At 41.7% G+C, this 19,545-nt stretch overlaps 1 protein-coding gene across 1 annotated transcript; it reads left to right on the forward strand.

Annotated features, from left to right (window-relative positions):
- The first annotated feature begins 12,082 nt into the window (after nucleotides 1-12,082).
- METTL21A (methyltransferase 21A, HSPA lysine) lies at nucleotides 12,083-19,176 on the forward strand. Its single transcript, XM_063428795.1, has 3 exons — nucleotides 12,083-12,233; nucleotides 17,049-17,160; nucleotides 18,366-19,176. Exons 1-3 carry the CDS (start codon nucleotides 12,087-12,089, stop codon nucleotides 18,755-18,757), a joined length of 651 nt encoding a protein of 216 aa, XP_063284865.1. The 5' UTR covers nucleotides 12,083-12,086; the 3' UTR covers nucleotides 18,758-19,176.
- The last annotated feature ends 369 nt before the right edge of the window (nucleotides 19,177-19,545 follow it).

The following is a 19,545-nucleotide window of genomic DNA, read 5'->3' on the forward strand; positions in this document are numbered from 1 at the left end:
CAGCCCTGGTCCTTAACGGTAAGAAAATGTAAAAACGGTCTGGTCACTAAGGGGTTAGGTAAGGTGCTTTTAGTGTGTATTTTAAGAATAAAGTGTATTGATTCTGCACCATTGGGTTCCTGTTGTCCCTTGTCTCTCAATGTATCATTAAAGGCAAAGACACTGTGTGGCTGAAGACCCTGTGGGAGCTGTGGGATACATCCCTCTCATATAGAGCTATTATACCAAGAGCCAGGGTAGATTAGGCTCCGAGTTTATTGTGAGAAGATGGGTAAGTATGATTAATCAGTCATTTATCCATTTAATTGAACTACTCTTTAAGGAAATGAGGTGCACTTTTAATACTCATCTTTCAGCACGGTATTTCCAGGGTTGGGTGCTGGGAATGACGCAGTTTTAGAATAAACACAATTTGTAGATTTCATTTGATATTAAATCTGGAATGTGTTTGTGTTTTATCTTGGGCAAATTGTGTTATCTCTGGGCCATTGTTTGTTCACCTGTTACAGAAGACAAATCACAGCATAGGACATTTCTGGAGTGAAAAGGGTCACCTGGCTATCCTTCCTAATATAGGTTTTTATGCTGTATACAGGATTGTGTTATTTTATTTTATGCAGGTAGCACTAGAGTCCTCTAGTGGCAAGGATTAGGATGTCTGCTTTACAAATATAGCAGGTAGATGCACTGTATTAATATGCTCTGAAAATCCAACAAAGAATATTAGGGAGGATGTTAAAGTAGGTTAGCCAAATTGCAGAAGCCATTTATAGTAATACACGTGTGGAGATACACACACACACACACGGGCGCACCAAAAGCATTTGGCACCCGGGGCAAATTCTGTATTTGGAACACCCACTTTAAAATGCAAAAAAACACCCACAATTTTTTTTTTAACATAATCAAGAATATAAACCTTGAAACACAATACCCCTGCCCTCTACTAAAAAAAAACTGCACCCTCCTTCACAAAAGCCCCTGTCCCCCACTTCTACAAAATCCCTGTTTCTCACTTCTACAAAACACCTGTCCCCCCTTCTACAAATCCTCTGCCCAGCCCCCTTCTACAAAAACACTGACCAACCCCTGACTAAACCCCTGCCCCATCTACAAAAGCTCTGCCTCCCTTTCTAAAAACCCAAGCCCCCCTTCTACAAAACCTCTGCCCCTCATACAAAAACCCCAGCACCCCCCTTCTTTACAAAAAAAAACATGCACCCTGTCAGGATATTTATATCGGCAGACATTTTGTGCTATGATAGAAATTAAAAGTGTATATTGCCTGAGTCACTTTGAACAGAGCAGACTCCATTTTGGATTTCAAGCTAACAAAGAGACACAAAATTTCTATCCTTTCTGTAACCAAACACTAACTGAGCTAAGGAATGCTTTGTATAAACAAACCAAGTGATATGCAGTAATATAGAGGGATGGATGCTCTGCCTAGATGTTAATGGGATAGAAATAATTCTAAACCCAGACATTAGTGACAGAGAAGATTAGTAATTAATTTTACTTTCTAAATTGTATAAGGTCTCATTGTAAAGTAAAAGTTGAAATTAAGTTTAAACTGTCATTTTAGAAATTACAGCAGGAATTGGAGACACACTGTCTGGTGAAAACCCAAAGAAACGCTTTGAACTGACAGAAAACTTAAGTTATAAATAACCATAAAGATAAGCTAAATAACGTCAAAATCGTCACCAGGAAAAGTTAACTCTTTCCTGGATAGGAATGTTTAGTGGGACGAGACTGCCCTCTATAGACCAAATACTTAAATTGCTATCTGGAAGGTAACCACACCTCCAGTTTTCTATTGGTCTATCACCTAGTGACAAACAGATAATTTTTCCCTTTAAAAAGTTAAGACAAAGGGAAGAGAGGGCTAAGTCAAAGAGTCGGAGTTGAAGTGAGTTGGAGTTTGGGTTTCAGATTCGGCCATGCAGAGAAATCCATGACAGATATCCACTCCAGGGCACTCAGAATTTCTTACACACCAATCACACATCCATTCAGTTCCTGAGACTACCTACTCATCTGATGAGAATGTCTACTCAACTGGTAATTATACTGGTTTCATTTAATTAATCTAAATTAATTTAAAAAATTCTAATAGCATGATATATGACTGGATAAATCACGGTCAGATTTCGATATTTAGAAATCTTAGTTAACTAAGAAATATATAGTTATAACCATTCCATTCTGCAGATGGAATTAGAATAAATATGTATTAATGTGACATATCACATGTTAGCATATCGTGATATTTATCCAGGTGTATTGATTTGCTCTAAAATAAGATAAAATATCTGTTTAGGCAAGTTAAAATTCTGCTTATAGAACATGGTAGATTACTCTTATTGGATGGTTCCAGGAAATGACTAATGAGCTGGTTTAGATGTTGTGTTAATTAAAATTACATGAAATAGGATAATATATGCCTATAAGGACCTAACCAGCATTGAAAGGGTTATTCTAACTGTTAGCTAAAGTTGTATGGCCTTATGCTGCAAGCTATGTGAATGGAAACTTTCTCTGTGTGAAACTTTCACTTTCTTTCTCTGTGAAGCCCGTCATAAATCTTGTCTTGACAGCTAATGTTGTAGATTCTATACTGTCAGCCATTGGAATGTATTGTCATTTGTATTGCATACTCATGTTATACTAAATATTCATTTATTATTATCACGCATGTTACATATTATTATGATTTAATTTGTCACAATAAATTGTATCTATTTTTATAACAAATTGTGATTTTACCACATGACAGGAGGCTTCATATTTGCATATCTTTCTTTACTGAAAACTCCAGCAGCATAGAAACAGTAACAACCAATCAGAGAAACGATATGGTGCCCATAAAAGGCCCTGTCTATGACATGACTTCCTCTTTCTTTGCTGCTCCAGCCATCAACAGGTCAGAGTAATCATTACCTCTCTATCTATATACCTGTCTTATCAATTTTTCCATAATACTATTGTACTTTATTCTCACCCTGACTACCTATAACCTGTCCCTTTCCTTTCCTATATCCAGTCCCCTGTTTTTCATTGAATTTGTCAGATTTATTGTTTAAGTGTATTTATATTTTGTCTCCGTTCGGCGGTCCGTGGGCGTCACGGCTGTCCGTGACGCACTCGCCGCGCGGACCTGCGCTCTCTACATACAGGGGGCCGGGTGGGGGGTAGCCGGGGTTAATTTTGCTGTTTGCCACGTTTTTTCTTCTTACACACGCGGCCGGCGGCCATATTGGATCTCGCGGCTCGCAAGATCCGCGACGGCCGCCCTACCTCACACACGGCAGTTCGGAAATCACCCGACCGCCGCAACGCAAATAAAGGATTGCTCTTAAGGCATTCTTTTCTGCCCTAATTTCTCACTCACTTGCAGTTGTATACCAATATCCAATATATATATATATATATATATATATATATATATACCAATATATAAATATCCTTCCACAAGCCATCTAAGTACCCTTTTTTCTATACAGAATCTATGTGAAGGATGTAAAGCTTGCACTATTTATGTTTTATGAAGGCTGTGAAGTGTATTGTTGTACACATACTATTTAAAGGATCCCTGCAGGGACATTTAACACATTACACCTCCCCTCAGGGGATCTGGTATTACTATACCCTTCTGCACTGCGATTTTTTTCCTCAATGAGTTCAACTGCCCTGTACAGCAAGAGTTCAATCTGCTGTGTAATTACACACTGGCTAGAGGATCGTGTGCTGATATTCCTTACAGTTCCCTGTAGCGATTTTTTGCCACAGTGCCTGCCAACAGTGTCTGCCAAACAAATATTTACATGCAGGCATTAAAGGAGACACAATGTTTTTCCTATACCCCAGGATCTTTATGTCTTTGTACCTCACTCAGGGTCATTCTATATTACTACACCCAGCACAGGGTTATACTATATTACTATACCCTACAGGAATCACCCGATCACGCATCTGGATTAACCCCTTCAGGGTTTCCCCTCTCTGGGCACTTTCATTTATGGATACAGTTATTATTATTTATTCTCATGGATATATCTCTCATGGTGCCTTACAATGGATGATTATATGTTGAGCACACAATCTATGTATTATTGTGAAGCCATACAATATCGCAGTTGTTATACAAAACCTATGTACCTATAACAAGATCAACTATATCACTGTACCCCACAAAGGGCATTTTGTATTACTGTACCCTACAAAGGGCATATTATATTATATTATTGTACCCTATAAAGGGTCATATTATATTACTGTACCTGACGGTGCAAATCTATGTGGGTGTCCTCTGGGTATTTTTTCATGGCACACCACCTGGGGTGACCCCCCAGATATACATGCAAGGTCATTCATAGACCATTACGTTGATGTGGGTGCCCTCTGGGTATTTTTCATGGCACACCACCTGGGGTGACCCCCCCAGATATGCATGCAAGGTCATTCATAGACCATTACGTTGATGTGGGTGCCCTCTGGGTATTTTTCATGGCACACCACCTGGGGTGACCCCCCCAGATATGCATGCAAGGTCATTCATAGACCATTACGTTGATGTGGGTGTCCTCTGGGTATTTTTCATGGCACACCACCTGGGGTGACCCCCCAGATATGCATGCAAGGTCACTCATAGACCTTTACGTTGATGTGGGTGTCCTCTGGATTACCACGGCACGCCACCCGGGGTGAACCCCGATAGAGTGCACGAAGTCCTACGCCTCAACTTTATCACTGATTACTGCATACATATATGGATGCTCAAGCACTGCCTGGCAGTTTTACATTGAAGCAACGGTACCACCTTGCTGGATACGATTTGCAGGCAGGATCATGAGTGTACTGAGTGTTTTGCGGGGTACCCTTCACAGGGATACATATCTGTACATTTACTGTACCTGGCGTACATATTGAACGTGGGTATCCTCTGAGCAAATTTTTCATGGCACACCACCTGGGGTGACTCCCAGACATGCATGCAATACTTGTAAGGTGCCAACAACAACTATAATGTGGGTGTCCTCTGGGTTACCATGGCACACCACCTGGGATGACCCCAGTCGTATACACGTGGGCCCTGCGACTGCAGACCTGATGGAGACAGGTCCCACGCGCTTCTATAATAAGCCTGTATAGTTACATCCGTGCTTACAGCTCTGGCGTGCATTTATGGTGCACCCGGCTAACCGGAGCAGCACTACCGGTCAATCGCGCCTACGCCACAGCTCCCAATAGCCGGATTAAACTAATGGAGGTGACCCCTCTACACTTGACACGAGTATTTCATACGTTCAGACAATCTGATGCAGGCAATTCAAGCCGCTTTACCTGGGTGACCCCCAGTGCTACCAGGAGTCTAGCACCCCTACGGGCTGACCCTCCAACACTACTCCCACTGACTACTATCTCCCAACAGGATGAGAACGGGTCATGGAGAACACTCTCAACCCCCTAGGACTTCTAGGCATTGATAAACGACGCAGTAGCGGCCTCAATGGAGTAGGTTTTTCTTGTTAGGAGCTCTGCCCCAAACTGCTTGCTGGAGACCTCAGCAGCAATGTAGCGTGGCCTGGCGGTCTAAGGCGCTGGATTTAGACTCCAGTCTCTCTGGAGGCGTGGGTTCGAATCCCAGACCCACGAGCCTTCATGTCCAAGTAGACGGAACACCGGGAATCCGTGACCCTGTCCACCACAATCTTCCGACAAAGAAGACTACTATCCACCACGCACGTTGGACATAATAGATCACTCACACGAAGACAACTCGCCATCTGAGGAAGTGGAACGTAAGATCGACTAGTATTCGGCCCAGAAGCACAAGACCTACTACTTGACGGTGGGAACAACCTATCATCAAGGGAACTCCTACGTGGTATGCAAACGCTTCAGGATAGAGAAAATCAACCTTCTACTAGACCTCCTGAACGATGGCGACTGGTTTACACATCGGGACCCCGAGGACACATACTTGTCAATATCCGCTACCCTAAACTATCTAGTTTTCCTCCAATCCCAGTGATGAGGACTAACACAGCAGTTTACGACGCTGTGGTACCCACAAAGCTACAGAAGCCGGTGAGGGCTCACATCCGCAAATTTGGACGTGCGATGTCTCGTGTACCTGGAAGACTTGCTGACCCCTTGCGAATCCAGACTACGTTTGCAGTCAAATTTCACGTTCTGGACTCCACGGGTTTGTTTGGTAGTTCGCAGACAAATCGCTCCCCCATCTGTGTCGGGTCAGTTCCTCGGTTTCGACATCGGCTTGGAGAACTACGTTCGCGTCGGTCCCCGACAAGATCACCCCTATACGGTTGGATGTCGGACACGCTCTAAGGTTGGATACGATTCCTCTCAGAATATTCACCGGATTGTGGGATTCCTCTACTCCTCCATACAATCGATATCCCCTGGCCCACTACACTACGGGGCCATGCAACGACTGCTGGCTAGATACATACACGCCGGTCACTCATGCGACCACTGGATCCCACTGTCGGCAGAAGTGAGGACGGAATTTCGATGGTGACTACTTCACTTGCAAACTTGGATCGGCAAATCGATCATTTACTCTTCCTCCGGATGCGTAGTGGTGGATGAACCCATTCAAACGGACCCAACCGCTCTCCACAATGGCAAGGGTTCTTTCGATACACACGCACACACAGGATATCGCTCCTGACATTCCTCGGACAATGCCAACCGTGGTTCCCGGATCACCTGGGGACGTCTCGCGAGGACCCTCTACCACTCCCTACCTTCCCTCTATTTTTGACGGGACCTCAAGGGGAAGCCCACTTCTTTGTCATGGAAGGACGACTGGCACTAGTGGACTGAACGATTTCAGGGCCTCCTGAAATGTCCACGACCTATTGCATCAACTAAAGACCTCTGATGGGACTCAGGCCCCCGGCACCAGGAAATGCTATATTTCTGCCTGTCCGGCCTGGAGTGTTTGTTGAGTGGAAAGGGATTCCGATCCCTTTACCGCACCTGCCCCACATTCCTTAACTATCTGTCACACATGGTCTCGTTGGGGTGGTCATATCGATCCCTCAACGTGATCGGATCAGCCATATCGGTGGTGCACGTTCCGGTACAGGGCGGACCAGTAGGTCAAGATCCACTGGTTTGTCGACTGATACGGGGTGCCGAATTATCGAGACCCGGCACCCAAGTATTCACACCTCTGGCAGGTGGATGTGGTGTTGTTATTCCCTGGGGGAATAGTAGGACAATCCTTGTTTGTCACGGAAACAACTTTCAGCCAAACTAGCCCGCTTGTTATGCTTCGTCTTATTTAGACGGGTGACGGACGTTAGGGCTTTCGATATGGATGGTTTCCTCTATCACACCAGACGGGATTACCTTTACCATAGCGAGACGAACTAAGTCCAGTTCATCTTCGGTGTCATACCCATACTTTGTGTCAGACACCAAACTGGGTGTGGTCGGAACGCTAATGGGGTATACCGAAATCATTCCCCTTCGTATTCATGCGACGGGTCTACTCCTGACTACTTACATGGAACCTCATGGAGAGGTGCCTACCGCTGCACTGGCCAGATGGAGCCGCGGGCTATTGCATCTAGCGAGCGTCGAACCTTGTTTCGGAGCCCACTCGGTCAAGGGAGCGGTGGCCCCACAAGTCCTTTTCGGCCGGCGCTTCCCTAACCAACATTATACGATGCGCAGTTTGAGCGCGAGAGGGTACGTTTAGAACGCTCTATTTCGGCAAACATCTCATACTTCCTTCACACTGGTCAATTCTAAGCTTTAAAAATGCAAATATGAAGCCTCCTGTCATGTGGTAAAATTGAAGATTATACTAGCTTTAGTGTACTAATAATCTTAATTTTAGTAATGACAGGAGGCGAATATTTCCCACCCTATAGGATCCCTCCCATGTTTTCTCGTGTTGAACTGAATTTACCCTTTATGTTCAGGAAGGTAAGTACGTTATGGTTGTATGTTTGCTACTTAGATATGTGGCTTGAGAGACTTGTATAGGTTGAATAATTAGACATGTACTTTGAATTATGTTGTGTTTATAGATTCTTAAATGTCATTGCTTTAGAATTAATATATATTGATATGTTACTCTTTCTAGTATCCATTGGTATATCAGATTCTTCATGTTTATTGTATGCGGATAAGTTACCACGCCAGAGTCCTTTCACCTTTTTTCTTTTTCTTACAGTGTGAACGTCTTCTCATCAAGACAAAGACTCACCTTCCATAACTCTACATCACGGAACTACTGGAGTTGATTATTCTAATATGTTGTGGAACTGTTGACGTAATATGATTATGTTTATTGTTGCTATTTATTGTTTCGCTTCAAAGAAAGAGGAAGTGATGTCATAGACAGGGCCTTTTATGGGCACCATATCGTTTCTCTGATTGGTTGTTACTGTTTCTATGCTGCTGGAGTTTTCAGTAAAGAAAGATATGCAAATATTCGCCTCCTGTCATTACTAAAATTAAGATTATTAGTACACTAAAGCTAGTATAATCTTCAATTGTATTTATATGGAATACATTTTACTTGCATGATAACGATCTCTGGGATCTGAGAATTGAAATAGTGGGCAATTCTCAACTGTTTACTATTATTATCCCATAAATATCCCCACAACCCCCCTTCTTTACAAAAAACATGCACCCCTACACAAAAAAACCCAATGCACCTCCCAACTCCACAAAAAAAAACATGCTCCCCCCTCCCCCCTTCTTCACAACAAAAATCCATGCACAAAAAAAGGGTGTGTGCATGGGTTTTTTTGTGAAGAAGGGGGGGTGCATGGGATTTTTTGTAAAGAAAGGGGGGTGTGTGTTTCTTTTTTTGTTAAGGGGGGGGGGTGCATTGGGTTTTTTTGTGAAGAAGAGTGGTGCATGGGCTTTTTTGGGCTTCTTCACGAAAAAGCACCATGTGTTTTCTTCACAAAAAAACCATGCACCCCCTTCTTCACAAAACACACACACACACCCCCTTCTCCCCAAAATAAACCATGCACCTCTACTTCACAAAAAAACATGAGCTCCCACTTCTTCACAAAAAAAACATGCACCTCCCCTTCTTCACAAAAAAAACATGAACCCCCACTTCTTCACAAAAAAAAACCAATGCAGACACCTTCTTCACAAAAACCCCAGCCATTTTAAAAAGAAACAAACCCCCAACCCCCACAAATTTAGCAAGCAGACACTTACAGCTTGCTGCTCCCTGCTCAGCAGTCATTGCTGCTCCGGCTTCAGGGCTCTTCTGCCACAGTGCCACACATTGCAGCAAAGCAGATCCTTCCGCTACTGCACAAAATACCGTGGGAGGGGGGTGGGGGCGGACAGGTGGAGCACGGTGGCAGCATGGTGTTACATGCCTCCATGCGCCTTCTCCTCATAACTAAATAATACTGCATGGTCTACAAGGGTGGATGGCAGTAATGGCAACCCCCTAATTTGTGGCACCTAGGGCAGACCATCCCCTGACACACACTACTGTCACATATACAGGTACACATACAGATACAGCAAGGCTTGACAAATTTGCTTTGAATCTAGGAGCTAGCTAAAAAGTTAAAGGCCAAATTTTAACATACAATTCTTAAAGGGACACTCTAGTCACCAGAACGACTACAGCTTAATGTAGTGGTTCTGGTGTCTATAGCCTGTCCCTTCAGAGAAAAGGCAGTGTTTACATTGCTTCCTAGTGACACCTCTAGTGACTGTCACTCAGACGGTCCCTAGAGGTACTTCCTACATTCAGCATCTCCACGCTCTGCATGGAGGCGCTGAACGTTCCCCATAGAGATGCATTTATTCAATGCATCTCTATAAGGAAATTCTGATTGGTGCAGTGTTTTGCAGCCAATCCCATGGCAAAACATTAATATCAAGCTTGGTAATCTCAGCCCTAGAGGCAGGGCCAGTCCAGGGGAGACCTGCATGGGGTGGGAAAAAAGGTGAGTAAAAACACAATTCCTTTGTGAACTGAAGGGGCCTGGTCACCTCAACACACACACCATGACAGACAGACATTTACACACACCATGACAGACAGACAGACACTCACACTGACAGACTTACACTCACACATTATTGCTTGATTTAGTACCTTGGGTCCAGTGGGCGGCATGCTGGGGGATCGTGCTGGCGGGCGGCTGGCTGTGCATATTGTTGCCGGTGGGGAGCTGTGATGTCTCGGCTCTGCTCTCCCGCGCGCCGCTTAATATGACTGAGGCCGGCCCTGGTCTTATTAAGTGGCTCGCAGGGGAGCAGAGGAGGGACATCACAGCTCCCTAACTGCCCTCCTATTCGCGCAGCAAGCCGCCTTCCTCCATAACCACCCAGCATGCCGCCTGCACCCATGACCACTCAGCCTGCCGCCCGCCTCCACGACTGCTTAGCATGCCGCCCGCCTCCATAATCCCCCAGTTTGCCGCCGACTGCCCGCCTCGGAGGTAAAGGGTTCGCATATCCCAGACGCCGAGGCAAAATTCCAAGGAGCCATGGCAAGCCCTGAGATACACACACACACACACACACACAGACATACAGATACACACTGACAGACACACACACACACTGACAGACATACAGATACACACACACTGACAGACATACAGATACACACACACTGACAGACATACAGATACACACACACTGACAGACATACAGATACACACACACTGACAGACATACAGATACACACACACTGACAGACATACAGACACACACACTGACAGACATACAGACACACACTGACACACATACAGATACACACACACACACACACTGACACATACACTGACAGACATACAGATACACACACACACACACACTGACACATACACTGACAGACATACAGATACACACACACACACACACTGACATACATACAGATACACACTGACACACATACAGATACACACACACATACACTGACAGACATACAGATACACACACACACACACACTGACATACATACAGATACACACTGACACACATACAGATACACACACACACACACTGACAGACATACAGACACACATACAGACACACACACTGACAGACATACAGACATACACTGACAGACATACAGATACACACACACACACACACACTGACATACATACAGATACACACTGACACACATACAGATACACAAACTGACAGACATACAGACACACACACAGACATACAAACTACAATTCTAGCCACCCTCCAGTTTCTCCAGCTTGTATGTGCTGGAGGGTGGCTGGGGCTGATAGTATTGCAGCTCCTCCCTCTCGCGGCTCCCGCGTGGCAGGTTCTCTTTGAGCTGGGAGGAAGTGCCTGCCTCACTCACTTCCTTCCAGCTCTCCAGGCAAGTTAAAAGGGGTCGGGTCGCACTATTAAAGTGCCACAATGCTTGACCGGGCCCCTTGTGGCACATGTCCATTGGGTGGCCTTGAGTGCATGGGCCACCCGATGGACCTGTAGCTTTGTGGTTCCCACCCTGTGCGGCGGCTGGCACCGCCGCCATTACCGCAATTTTTTTGCGTACCCCCCTGGTTACTGGATTGTACCCCCTGGGGGTACGCGTACCACGGGTTGGGAATCCCTGCAAAACAATGATGTTAGGCCAGGATTGTTTAGATAACATAATCAGGTATTCTATGTTCAATGTTATAAGCACCATGATTTCATAGGTAAAAATCAAGGCTTAAAAAAATTCTGTTATAATAACTAGCCAGTACTAGTACTAGACATATCTTTTTTCGATAAAACTTTTCTAGATAAAACATTTTTGGATCTTCCCATCTATTAGTTGACAAGATTATATGCCAGCCCATTGTGAGAATTTTTATCTATCCCTGGTTGAAAACATACTTTATCAAGGAGGTATCCTTTTTTTGGGGGGGGGGGGGGGGGGGAGAATTCTTGATTATCCCACTTCAGCTGAAAAGAAGAAAATAAATAATGAATAATAAATAATGAAAATTATGTTTTTGCCATAACTACTAATAAAAGTTGTGTATCCCTCCCAAAATTTGTTTTTGTCTTGTGTAGGCCACTCGTAGGAGAATATGGCATTGGTGCCTTATGAAGAAGGTGGAGCCTTCGGTCTAAAAAGGTTTCATAGTTCCGACACAACATACAGCTTTGTCAATCACTCTATAAGGATCAAGCAGAACTGGAAAGAGCTGGGAGTTGCAGCAGTAGTTTGGGATGCGGTATGTATATTCCTACAGATTAATATGTATGGATAAAACTGTATAATCCCCCTTGTTTTTTCATTCAGAGGTAATCCTAGCAAGAATACAGACTATGATTCAACATTGATCTAAAGGTAATTACTATGAGCCTTATTTGCATTTCCTTCCCAGAATCTCTAGCTGCAATGGGAACCTGGATCAAAAGAAGTCTGATGATATCTCCTAGATTTTCAGCATTGCTCAGTTGACCTTTGTATTCCTCAGTGAACCCTTTTGTCCACAACTGCCATAATGCATTGCGACGGAACTGGGAAAACCTTGAATCCTGGACTGCTGGTTTTCCTTGATGACTGGCAGTTTGGTTTTAATTGGAATATACTGACTATTAAAACAAAAACACTCCATACTTTTTCAGTAATACTACAGAATTTAATACACTTAAAGGATCACTATTGGGTCAGGAATACATCTTTAGTGTTTAACTCACCATTTAGGTAGCTTGCCCCCCTATAACAGTTTAAAACTCACCTTATTTCCAGCGCAGTGCGGTTCCGCCGGTGCTTGCCCGACGCTTTTGTGATCTCATCAAAATCGCTGAATTTCTATAGGGAAAGCATTGGATTGACTAAAATCGGCACTGGACGGGCCAAATGCCGTTTTGGCCAATCAGGACCTCCTTATAGAAATCCATTGAGTCAATGCATCTCTATGAGGAAAATTCAGCGTCTCCATGCAGAGCGTGTGGACGCTGAATGGCAGGGCTGCCTACTATGCAGCCCTAAGCCAGGAAGCCCCTCCAGTGGCCATCTAAGGAGTGGCCACTTGGAGGTGTCCCCAGGGGCAATGCTGCAAAGGCAGTGTTTACATGAAAATGCCGTAAGGGAGCTTTTATACTCACCAGAACAACTACATTAAGCTGTAGTTGTTCTGGTGACTATAGTGTCCCTTTAAATAAATTGTACTTCAACTGCAGCCATTTCAAAACTCAAAATCACCCGTGTTATTCTGTGTTGTAGCATTATGACGTTTAAAGAAGCTGAAGAACAGTATCTACTAACTTTACAGTTTTCATTATACAGTCAGGCAGAATATCTTCTTCAGGTATTTGTTGGATCAGTCATTTTTTGACTGCTAGATGGGTAATTGTGATTTATTCGTTAGGATAATTCGTTTCTGCAACTCGAGAGCCTAATGGTGAAAGCTTTACAGCCTGATGCTTGGCATTGAACATAATGACCTTAGGCCTATGTGTGACTGCTCTGTCATGGAAACCCAATTTTAAGCAAACCGTCCCTGCGAAGCTGGTGTGGCAACATGTTCTAAGCTTGTATGACCTATACGTTGTTGCTCCTACAGCAGCACCTCCAATTGAAGAAGACAACTTTTCCAAGACAGACTTTTAATAAAATCAAATTGGTGGAACAGGACACTCTATGACACATTGAAAGCCAGTTAGTCAGCAGTTGGAGATATTTTTAGATTGGATTGGGGTGCACCTCATTTTATATACCTATCACCAACATATAGATGTAACTTGTACATAGACCCAAGAAGTTCAGCATTTAAAACCCATTCCTTTATGTTGTTGATCCAAAAGAAAGCAAATAAACAAAGCCCAATTGTAGCAACTTACAATTTGCCACAAAAAAGGGTGGGAACCTACTTCACTCCATAATGGCAATCAGATTTCTCCCTGCATCAACAATCTCTTCACGTACATCTAAATTATATCATTATATATTCTGTTTTGCATCCAGACATTTTTTTTAAAGTGATCTATAGAATCTTATAAGCCTCTTTATTATTCGTATTGTCAAAAATAAAAAACACCACATCTTTCCTCTCCTGCAGGAGTGTGTGTACCTGAGTGTGTGCCTGTGTGTGCGTATTTGCCAGTGGGTGTATCTGTGTGTCAGTGTTTGTATCCGAGTGTATGTGTATGTGCCAGTAGGTGTATCTGGGTGTGTATATGTGTGTTATGGTGTGTGTCTGTGTGTGTATCGGTGTGTCAGTGTATGTATGTGCCAGTGTGTGTATCTGTGTTAATGTGTATGTTTTATCTGTGTGTGTATGTATGTATGTATGTATGTATGTATGTATGTGGCAGTAGATGTGCATACATTCCAGCAAACACCAACACAACACGCAAACACAAACAGTACATACATAATCACCCCGGAATTCAAAATCCCAAATTATATACAAGCACTCATATACACCCTTCACTCAATGACAAATACTACACATAAATGAACATCCGCATTGAAAAGCCAACACTACATCTAAACACACCACTGCACGCAAAGCCAACACACACCTACATACAAACACACACATCTATTAAAACACTAATATATATAAATATATATAAAAAATATCCAACCTCTGGCACTCAACCTAAAACAAAATTATACTCCAGTAACTTGTACCCGGGTGCTTCCCAGCAATAGTGTAAACAAAAAATGAAGACAGGAGCACTCTCTTGGATTTCCAAAATATATTTAAAAAAAATCACCACCTCTACATCAACGTTTCGACCCTTCTGGGTCTTTATCAAGATACCCAAAAACTACATTTGCCAAAAAAAAGAAAGAAAACATTACACATTTTTGGGGGCTCCACAATGCTGATACACTATGTTGATACACTATGTCAAAGGGTTCCACAGGAAAAAACAATTGGGAACCCCTGTATACATCTACTGTATGTCATTTGCATGTATCTAAAGGCTTCCGCTGAAAATTTGCTATATGAACCCTATTTGGCTACTCAAAAATAAGGCATATTTGGCTTTTTCAGCAAAACTGACCCTTTTTTTGTCCAACACTCCATTAGTTGTTAAAATTAGCTAAATCTATATTGGTTAATTGAGCTGTTTACAAACTGCCTAAATAACAAAAAATATTTGTTGTTTTGATCAAGTTCCCCAACACAGACCATGATAATTGCATCTATAAACCTAAGCCCTGAAAACCATAAGTCATCCTAATGCCATTGCTGCCTTAGTCATAGTTTTACCTAATTGGGGTCTCACGTCTCCCACTTGTAGCAGGGAAGTTCATCTGCTATATTCAAATATATTTCACTTTTGCAATGAGAACCATATCAAAATAGCAGGGAACAATTTGTACCAATGCTGTTCCAATTCAATTGATAACTAATAAAGTGAACCTTGGAGAGTTTTATCTGTGGATTTGGATCAAATGAAAGTTACCGAATTTGCTAAATCCAGTTCCATGTTTAAATAAAGATGACATTACAGTGGCCTAATCACTAAAGACTGCTGGTTACTAATAAAACAAAGTGTTAACATTGGACGCAACCTCCCCTTCCATTCTATAAGGTTTGCAAAGAAAATCTATCTGCCAAACAGAAACGCTACATTTAATTATATAGTATTTGGCATGCAAATAATCCTACTTGTTGGTAGTAAGCCGGCATTTCTTCAGAGCATGCTTAATTGTAACCTTTGCAATCATTCCCACAGTAAACTTTATCTTAATTAGGAGATATTTGGAAGACAGTTCTGGGGATCTATAACAATATATCTGCTTTAAGTTGTTCCATCTTTGTGTTATTTATTTGATGCGTAAAGCATGCAATATTGTGCATAAAAGTGCACTTCTTCAATAAAAAACATTCATGGCTTTCTTATGATCTTATTCATGTCTCTTAAAGGGACACTATAGTCACCTAATCAACTTTAGCTTAATGAAGCAGTTTCTGTGTATAGATCATGTCTCTGAACTTTCACTTCTCAATTATCTGCCATTTATGAGTTAAATCACTTTGTTTCCTAGCTGTGACTGACACAGCCTGCGTGGAAAAAAAATTGTTTCCTTTTCAATCAGATTTAACTTACTTTCATTTTTTTATCTTCTGCTCTGTAGATTGAACTTTAATTACATACAAGAGGCTCCTGCAGGGTCTAGCAAGCTATTAACAGAGCAGGAGATACGAAATTATAAATTAAACAGAATTTTAAATGAAGGAAGTGTCAACATTAGATAATTCTTTACAGGTAATGTTTAGGAGTGCTGTGTAAGTCACATGCAGGGAGGTGTGACTATTGCTGCATAAACAAAGTGATTTAACTCCTAAATGGCAGAGAATTGAGCAATGAGACTGCAGGGGCATGATCTATATGCCAGAACTGCTTCATCAAGCTAAAGTTGTATCGGTGACTATAATAATTGGGGAAGAAACCTACCACTACGACCACTCAAAACTCTGACGCTGGATGTCTTCATGCAGAGCGTGAGGACGTCCAGCGTCAGATGCTGGACCAAAGGTCCGTTTGGATGCAGGAAGCACCTCCACTGTCTGTCTGGGAGACAGACTTGGGGGTAGACTTAGTGCTACAATGTAAAAATTGCACTTTCTATGGAACTGCAATGTTTAACTATGCAGCACAAAGTGCAACAGGGACACTGCACCCAGACTACTTCAATTAGCTTACGTAGTTTGCCATAGTGTCCTTTTAAAACAAGCAGTGTGAATCTGTCATGTTCTTAAATTGTCTCTTTCTATTAATTTCCTCTTATATGGCTCCTAGATGTTGAATGTATATGACTTCACTTTTAAATTTGTGTAATTTTTATACTTGTTCACCCATCTGTATATACCCAACACAAATAAAAAAAATACATTACAGGCAAAACTCCTATTTTAATCATCTCTTTTGTAAAACTAGTTTATATTTTTTTAGATTTAGATGTGCATGTACACAAATGTTAAATAAGAGGAAAATTATATGGCGTCAAGTTTTTAATGTTTTATATATTTTTTTGTTTCTTCCTTCTGATATTTTATATCCCTCTGTTGCTTCTGTAGGCAGTTGTTCTGTGTATGTTTTTGGAAGCCGGATCCATCAATCTGAAGGGATCCTCTGTTATTGAACTGGGCGCAGGGACTGGTTTGGTGGGCATCGTGGCTGGATTGCTAGGTAAGTTTAAATGGAGGAACAAACATGTAAAGGGTATTAAGATAACAGAAATATAAATATATATATAAATTTCCATGTCCTATATTAAAAAAATAAAAGAAACTCATAAACAAAAGTGATACTGATATGAGAGAGGAAGTATGGGCATCCAATTTGACCTATTTACTAAATCCAGCCAACAAGAAGTGAGGTTGGTAATAAACAATATGATGCAAATAATTGCCTTATAATGTATTCAATAAAAATGCTGACAGGATTCTTGTATTTGATATACCTAACAGTGGAAGGTGTAAGCTTTGTTGTATCCACCTCCGCTAAGCGCTTGCCCCTTTCTGCGGTATTCACTGATTTGCCCTGTTTGGGGAAGCGTCTTCAAGTAGGGCAAACATCCCCTATGACGCCGATTCACTGGCCAGTTGCCAGTATGACGGCATCAAACGGAGTGATGTTAGTCAATTCATTTTTCTAAGTTTATGAGTTTATGAGCTGGGGTTACTATGGGTGGAATAAAAGAGGAGGTCTTTTTTTGCTCTCCATGTCAATCAGTTCTTTGCATTGAGTCTAGTTTGAAGAATTGATTGACAAGTGGGAGAAAAAAAATAATTTGAAATAGGCCTTCTCCCAATTTATACATTTATTAGCACAATGTATAACTGAAATTGTATGTATAGATTAAATTGTTTGCTCTTTTAAAAGAGCAAAAATTGTTTTCACTATGACAGTTGCCATTTAAGGTCAGAGTAGCCAATATGGAAGCATAGCACTCACTTTGAATTCACAATTTATTGAATAACCATGTTAGATTTGTATAATACGGAGTTGTCCTGCTTCCTCCAGGAGTTGAAAACACCACAATTTCTGGTATGTAAAACAAAGTACTTTGTCCTATGGCAAATTCAAAGGAGCTTCCTCTGCCAACCCTTGTTTTCCCAGCATCTGTCACGAATGATGGCTTTGGGTAGAAGGAATGGTTTCTTGTGATGCATGATAAGTTTTTGGGAGCATCCTATGGTCTTGAACGACTTTCTATTGGCATTGTTCTTACACTTTTGGGTATGTGCATCTGAAGACCGATTTACGCATTAATAAGCTATTAAAACAAAATAAAGTGTGGTTGGAGTTTTTTAGTTTGTAAATGTGTTGAAACTCTATTGTAAACAATATCATTTTGTAATGTATACAAAAAGTTGTTTGTTTGATTTTAGGCGCCCATGTTACGATTACAGACCGGGACGTGGCAATGGATTTTCTCAAGTCAAATGTTAACGAGAACCTTCCTCCGGGCCTACAGGATAAAGTGTTTATTAAGCCCCTGACATGGGGCAGAGCATTGGAAGACTTCCCAACATTTGATGTGATAGTAGGAGCTGATATAATTTATCTAGAGGAAACATTCCCAGATCTTTTACAAACAATTCTCCATCTCAGTTCAGAGAATTCCTTGGTTCTGCTGTCATGCCGTCTCCGGTACAAGAGAGACCAGAACTTTCTGGACATGATGAAACTTCACTTTACTGTAACAGAGGTCCATTATGATAGTAATACTGATGTTCATATATTCAAAGCTCACAAGAAGATTCAAAGGAAAGAACTTTAAGCTCACAAAATTATGAAACTCATTCCTGATTTTTTACGGAAAGCGTGTGTAATAATATGTGATGCAAGTTAATATAAATTTTACATTTATTGTAATAACATGTATTTTATTAAGCCTGGTGACATCCATAGCTTATCAGAACCTATGGGTAATTTTCAGACATGACAAAAGGAACATCATACTACCTGCTAGTTCTACTGAGGTTTGCATTGCTATTGTATGTAAAACAGACAAAACTTAAGTGCTTTTAATACTGGGGAGATAAAGAACCACCACCATCACACTGGAACAATATTAGAAATATACATCCACAAAATCATATATTCAACCACAAGGAAGTAAAGCACTCATCGGACTTTTACAAATTTTCCTCACACTTAAAGAGACACTATAGTCACAAGACCCACTACAGTTTAATGTAGAGGTTCAGGTGGTTCAGAAAAAAAGGCAGTGTTTACATAGCTACCTGGTACCACCTCTAGTGGTTGTCACTCAGACTGTCATTAGAGCTGCTTCCTAGTTAAGTTGCATTCAGCCTCTCCACGCTTTGCATTTATGATGATTCATCTCTATGAGAGGATGCGGATTGGCACAGCATAGCATTATGTCTTCCTACTGGAAAGCATTTGATTGGCTGAAATCATCAAGATTGATCCATGGATGCTTGGCCAGCAAAAAAGATAAATATAAAGGCAAGTGGGTAGTATAATCATTAATATACAGTGGGCATAAGGAAATATTAATCAAAATGAAAAAAACAAACATGGCAGGGTCACTTTAGGCAACAT

This window comes from Pelobates fuscus, chromosome 8 (genome assembly GCF_036172605.1).
Source record: "Pelobates fuscus isolate aPelFus1 chromosome 8, aPelFus1.pri, whole genome shotgun sequence".
Classification (NCBI taxonomy): domain Eukaryota; kingdom Metazoa; phylum Chordata; class Amphibia; order Anura; family Pelobatidae; genus Pelobates; species Pelobates fuscus.